Here is a 7,073-nt window from a genome sequence, read left to right as displayed (position 1 = left end):
GTAGCAAAAGACCCTTAAATCTGGTCATCTTGAGTTGAAATACCTTTAATTTCTTAAAAATCAACACAGAGAATTTATATGGAAGGTCTTCAAAGCCATATCACAGCACCTGTTTTTATTAAAGTTTTGTGGGGTTTTTTTCTCCCTCGAGCTTAAGGGGTTGTCTTGGCCCTCCTGGAGAAGACCTGGCTCAAAAAAGCAAAAAGAGGTTTTAGGAGCGTTAATCAGATATTAGACTACAAGGGGTATTAATAAAACCACTACCACCGGAGCAAATCCTCACAGCGTTTACTCTAGCTTTCAAGTGCTATTTTAAATATTTTACACAAAACCAGAACAGTTTGAAAACTGGACCCTCAGGTTACGGGGTATTGTTTTTTTTTCCCTAAACTGTAATTTTTAGAGGTATTTGTATTGTCTTAAGCCGATTTCCCAATTCTCGAGTCCTACATTTATCGACGCGGAAGAACCACTCGCAGATGGAGCTCTGGTACAAGTGGCAACATCAGGAAGCGGGCAGAAGCAGGAGGAGGCACAGGTGGGAGGGATCTGTGCTGGGGGCGGTGCTACCGCGTGGGGCAGTACAGGCTGACGGAACCCGAGCGAGCGAGGTCGGTGTTGCGCAGGGGACTAGTCTGGCGCAGGACGACGAGCTTTTGCACCCCAGCTGGTTCCGGCTGGGGAAAATGGCGGTGACTGGGGCGGTGTCCCGGGAGCAGCTGGTGGGCTGGTGCACCCAGCAGTTGCGGAAGACTTTCGGCCTGGATGTCAGTGAGGAGATCATACAGTAAGATCGGTTCGGGTCAGAGGCGGGAAGGAGATCTGGGATGTGTACTGGCTGAGCAAACAGGGAAACGGAGAGGGCTAAAAAGTTGATGAGAGTGAAGAAATGTGATAAAAGGGCTGCGGTCTATCTATGAGCGCAGAATTTTGACCTCCGGCTTTATAGTTTAGCTTCTGGAATAGGGTGTCATGCTCCACAATCGGCTGGTGGGGCCCTTTTTTCCCCAGGAAAACGCCAGATCCCTGATAATTAGACCTGTACGTCTGTCCCAGGAACCAGTTTCCTTATAGATTTTGGAGAGAAGGGGCAAGACAAATTGTCTTTCCAGAAATTCCTTACTCTGAACATTTTAGTTTGCCCGATCCGGGTTGTGTCAAATAGGACCTGAAATTTAAATGGAAGTAGCGTGGTACTGTGTAAAAAATAGCTCCTGACTCGGGAGTCCCGGTTTTATTTTCTGTGGTCATTCACCAGTTTTGGAGCCTTAGGCAACTTAATTTTCCATCTTTGTACCTTAGTTTACTCGTCTGTAAAATGAAAAATTAACAGAGATTATCTTTAATAACGCGTTATGATTGTAATGAAGTGGAAATGGTGACATGATTTAATATCTGCTTTCAACTGATTTAACTTTTTTTTTTTTTTTTTTTGCGCGATACTGCATGCCAGGACATAAAGACGGTTGATGAGTGAGGAGGTGGGGGAAGTGCAGTGTACCGAGGAGCGTAGGAAAAAGGACTCTCATTAAGATTTGAGAAACTCGTAAGGTTAACTGCAAGGGATGAATTTAACTCGAGAACTAAAAGATGGGTAGGTGGCAGTGCAGAGTTCAGGAGGAGGGAAAAACTTCTACAAAAATTGGACTTAAAGAACCTGGAAGTGTTTCTTGATTTGGTTTCTTGCTCATTGTTGCTGAAACCTAAATTACACTTCTAGGGCTTTTGTAGGAAGTAAGGTGAATTTCTGATTTGGGGAGAAAATAGACTTGTTGACAAGGAGAGAGTTAAGAGAGCCAATTTTAAAGGATTATTTTGAACACTGGAATAGACTATCAAAAAACCTCAGTTAAGTAAATATTATATGGTATCACTTATATGTGGAATCTAAAAAATAACACAAATGATTTTATTTACAAAACAGAAACAAACTCACAGACATAGAAACAAACTTATGTGTACCAAAGGGGAAAGGGGGGGGATAAATTAGGAGTGTGAAATTAACAGATACACACTACTGTATATAAAATAGTTAAACAACAAGGATTTACTGTATAGCACAGGGAACTACATTAAATATTTTGTAATAACCTACAGTGGAAAAGAATCTGAAAAATAATATGTGACTGAATCACTTTGCTGTACACCTGAAACTAACACAATATTGTAAATCAACTATACATCAATTTTAAAAATTGACAAAAAATATTTTTTAAAAAGACAAAAAAAACCCAGCCAAATTGTATGGCTTGGCTTTACCCTTGTTTGAAGGCAAGATCAGGTTAAGTAGTTTTCAGGCATTTTTTAAAGCAGTGGAATGCTGTCAAATGAAATAATGAAGCTTTGTAATATACCAAACAGAAAAAAGTCAATCAGTTTAAAAAAAAAAGATTGATTGAGTCTATTTTTTTTTTTTTTTTTTTTTGCGGTAAACGGGCCTCTCACTGTTGTGGCCTCTCCCGTTGCGGAACATAGGCTCCGGACGCACAGGCTCAGCAGCCATGGCTCACGGGCCCAGCCGCTCCGCGGCATGTGGGATCTTCCCGGACCGGGGCACGAACCCGTGTCCCCTGCATCGGCAGGCGGATTCTCAACCACTGCGCCACCAGGGAAGCCCAGATTGAGTCTATTTTTGATGAATCAACAGTGGAGTATGAATAGTTGCAATCTTCTCAGTCTCAGAATCCAGTTGTATTTTGTTGCTTACACAGTATTAGGAAAATTCCTAAGTCTCCTAGATTATGGTTTAATAGCTCATTGTGCAACCTTGGATTTTCCTCAGTTAAACTTATCCACACCCTTAAAAGAGGAGTGATCAGAAATTTCTGTTTTAAAGTTGAAGCAATAAGTATGGCTGTACACCTGCTTGCATTTAAAAATATTTATAAATGTAAGTTACACAAGAATTATTCAAAACTTAAAATAAGCCCTAAAGCTACCTATAGTATAATGCTATGGGAACCACTTACTAGGTTTTCACTAGTTATTGCACAACAGGCTATAATGGCACAGTGAAAGTGTTGGCTGTGTAAATTTGCTGTGCCTTGTCTTGCCTGATATTAATTGAGAATTACCCAGGTGTACTATACTAGTGTGCTAGCTAGAACAATTTGACATGAGCAGCCTGAATTTTTTTAAAAGACAGCACAGAGCTACTACCTTCCTAATCAGTGATACATTTATGAGACCTAATTAAGGTCTATGCACAGTTAGCAAAATAAACTTTGTTCCACAATCTGCATTAGTTCATGTTTTGGATGAATCTATTTTGTTAAGATTTGGTATATAACACATTTGAATATATGTTGTTCTTTATTATACTTTGTTGAATAGTTAAATGACATTTATTCAATTGTTTCTGAAACTCTTTAAGTAATTCCCTAGTGATTTGAATACTCCAGAGTTAAATGATCCTTGAGGTTCCTTTCAGCTCTGTGAGTTCTTGATGCCAATTAATCTTTTAATGGGACCTGGTAAGTTTGGGGATCAAGTTGATTAAACCTTGAAAGTCCTGAAAAACAATTGTGTATTTAAAAAAAAATTTTGTGATGTATTAGTAGATGCTCTTAAAGAGGCACAAAGGCACAGGTTTGTTCACTTACAGATTGTAACTCTGCAAATCGACCACCACATTAGGAAAAGAACTCGGTATGTGTACTACCAAGGATGGGACAATTACATGATTTTTTTTTAATTTAAAGGATATAGCATTATTGTAATAATTTTTCTTACATCTTATACCAGTGTATCTCCTTTACAGTTTCTTCAGATCATATAATGCTTTCATGGTCTGATATCTTAATTTTTTCACTCCTTACTTCTCTAATGACGTGACATAGTCCCTGTAGAAAACTAAAAAAATCAGAAAAGCGTAAAGGAGGAAACCAAGATTACCATAATACCACAACCCAGAGATAACCATCATTTATCTCTTAGTGTTTTTTCCTATGCATATTATAATACATTTTCAAAATATATTTATTGTAGGGAAAAAAAGAAAATAAACCCAAACTCTTTTTAATCATCTCTCTTAATGGTAATCATTTTGGTGTATAACCTTCTAGCCTTTTTGCTACACATAAGTGTATGGATCTATACATTCCTTTTATAGCAATTGGGATATATTCTGTATAGTCTGTCCTACTATTTCACTTTATATGAGAGTGTTTTCTCAAGTAATAATAATTACTGAGAAATTACTGAATTCCCTGGCAGTCCATTGGTTAGGACTCCGTGCTTTCACTGCCAAGGGCGTGGGTTCAATCCCTGATTGGGGAACTAAGATCCCACAGCTGCATGGTATGGCCAAAAATAACAATAATAATAAAGTAAAATAAACAAGTCAGTGATTTTAAAAAAATAATAATTATTCAAAAATTTCACTTTTTGTGGTCGCATATTATATTTTATAAAGTCCAAAAACTTGAATTCATTTGCCCCTTTCATTGATGAATGTTTAAAATAGTTTCCAGTTTTTCACTAACTCAGATAATGATGTAGTTAATTTTTTTGCATAAACTTTCCTGTGTCTTATTTCTTAGAGAGTTCTATAAATGGAATTGTTGGATTCTTTCTAAGGCACTTTAAATATATTGGCTGATTGATTTATAGAAAAGTTGTACTGACTTGTACTCCCATACCATTTCACTTTTAGGAAACTTTCATACCATTTTCTTAAAATAGATCTGCTCATTCTGATGTGATGCTAATCTTGATTTATAATTTTTAAGAATGTTAGTAACTGGTTAGCTTGTAGTATATATTCATATTTTTAGCAAAAAAATTTTAGGTTTTACAGTATAAAGATGAAGTAATTTGTATTGTTCCTAGGAAAATATAATGACTGCAGATGTGTGGTTATGGAAAGTATTCTTTTTTTTTTTAGTAACAGTTATTTTTAACAGTTTTTTTGAGATGTAATTTTTATTCAAGTCACTTGTTTTAAATGTAAAATTTGATGAGTTTTGACAAGTATATATAGCCTTGTAACCATCCCTCAATCAAGACATAAGCAGTCCTTGCTTTGCACAGTAGTATGGAACCGTAAAAATGACCATGCAATCTGCAATAAAAAAAATCTTAATAAAATGGTCTTAATTAAAAAAAAGGGGAAATTTTTGATTATTCCATGACCTTCAAAAATGTTTGTCAAAATATTAAAAACTCTCCTGCTGTCAGAATAAATTTAAAAAATAGTAAAACAAACACTTATTTAGTACACTTTAAATTTTTAAAAAAATTTTATTTTATTTTGGAGTGTAGTTGATTAACAATGTTGTGTTAGTTTCACGTGTACAGCAAAATGATTCAGTTATACATGTACATGTATCTATTCTTTTTCATGCTTTTCCCATGTAGGTTAGAAAGTATTCCTATGTTAAGGACAGCTCCACAAACCCATCTTCAAAACACTGATTTGATTCTAGAAATACAAGAAGATTACATGAAGGTTATATTATGAACTACTTGAGGTCAGAGTCTTAGTTCTAATCAAATTTATATCCCTAGCATCTAACCTAGAACCTGCCTCAAAATAAACACTCTAATGGATTAATGAATGTTTTTTACTACCTTGATCTCTGTTACGATTATTGACAAACATAGTATAAGCTAGCCTTGTTTTAACAACTTATTTCTTTGCTTCTTGAGGTATGTTTTGTCAATTGAGAGTGCTGAAGAGATACGAGAATATGTTACTGACCTTCTTCAGGGAAACGAGGGCAGAAGAGGTCAATTCATAGAAGAGCTTGTAACTAAATGGCAAAAGAATGATCAGGAGCTGATTTCTGATGCTCTGCAGCAGTCCTTCAAAAAAGATGGTAAGTTAAGTTAATGTAATTAACTTAAGTAAATTAAAGTAAAGGTTGAAATATTGGTAAATTAGCTGGTTTATAGGACCTGGTATGTTCTGTCACCCATATTTCCTCACGACTAACTTAAGCAGAATCATACGTATATATGTTTTTAGTTCAGTTCTACTTGATTTGTAATGAGTATTGTTTTAGTTCAGACTTTTTCAACTTAGAAAATATCACAAAAATACTTGTTTATAGATACAAATGTAGCTTCAGAATAACTTGGAAAATTTATACATAGATTAAAGAAAAACTTTAGTTATGTGTATACATGAATGTAAGTAAATGTTGACCAGTTTTAGTATGAATAACATTTAGAAGTAACTATTAAGTTAAACAGTACAAAAGATGAGCACCAAACTAAATGTCATTATTATTATACAGTCTAAAATATCAGATTTTAACTTTTTTTTTTGGGGGGGGGGTGCCGCACGGCTTGCAGGATCTTGGTTCCTGCACCAGGAATTGAATCCAGGCCCTTGGCAGTGAAAATGCAGAGTCCTAACCACTGGACTGCCAGGGAATTCCCTTTAATTTAACGTCTTAATTTTAGCCAGTAGTCTTTATTATTGACTACAATTTTGAAAATGATGGTTTAAATTTAATTCTGATTTGAGAGGAAAAGATAATTTAAAAACCTGCCTGACTTGTTATCTTGACTCTAAATATTAAGCATTGCCTTCTCTTTATTAGCTGTTAATTCACCAATGAATCCTACAATTTCCAATCTATCTATGTACATATATATATATATATATATATATATATATATATATATATTTGGTCTTCTTCTTCTTCTTTAAAGAAATTTTAGATGGGCAGAGGTCAGGAGACCAGCTAAAGAGGAGTAGGCGGAAAGGGAGAAACAGACAGGAAGTTCCTGCATTTACTGAACCTGATACAACCATAGAGGTCAAAACACCTTTTGATTTGGCCAAGGTAAGTGCTTAGAAAATGTGGCTTTTCTGGCTATATGGAGAAGAGCAAACAACTGACACATTTCAGAGAGCAAAGGGTATAAATTGGTCTAGAATGGCAACTTTTCAACAAATGCATGAATTTTAGAGAGTGATAAAGATAACATATTACTTTCTATATGGTAGATATTTTTTGACAACCTGATTAAATAAGTATTAAAAGGACATCTTTGGTCTTCCCTGGTGGCACAGTGGTTAAGAATCCACCTGCTAATGCAGGGAACACAGGTTCGAGCCCTGG

At 35.6% G+C, this 7,073-nt stretch overlaps 1 protein-coding gene across 5 annotated transcripts in view; it reads left to right on the top strand.

The window, feature by feature from the left end:
* Positions 1-586: 586 nt before the first annotated feature.
* TRIP4 (thyroid hormone receptor interactor 4) overlaps positions 587-7,073 on the top strand; it is a 72,574-nt gene continuing 66,087 nt past the window's right edge. For 2 of the 5 annotated variants that reach the window (XM_067029660.1, XM_067029661.1), the window contains exons 1-3: positions 621-787; positions 5,650-5,819; positions 6,661-6,794. In XM_067029660.1, the coding sequence (XP_066885761.1) occupies positions 687-787; positions 5,650-5,819; positions 6,661-6,794 (405 nt within the window). In that variant the 5' untranslated portion in view covers positions 621-686. Of the gene's footprint in view, positions 788-5,649; positions 5,820-6,660; positions 6,795-7,073 lie in introns of all 5 variants that reach the window. The other 3 variants (XM_059057728.2, XM_059057730.2, XM_059057733.2) reach the window with 3 other exon arrangements.

The sequence above is a fragment of the Kogia breviceps genome, chromosome 3 (assembly GCF_026419965.1).
Source record: "Kogia breviceps isolate mKogBre1 chromosome 3, mKogBre1 haplotype 1, whole genome shotgun sequence".
Classification (NCBI taxonomy): domain Eukaryota; kingdom Metazoa; phylum Chordata; class Mammalia; order Artiodactyla; family Physeteridae; genus Kogia; species Kogia breviceps.
The sequence above is the reverse complement of the archived record's forward strand: the minus strand, read 5'-3'. Positions and strand labels throughout refer to the sequence as shown.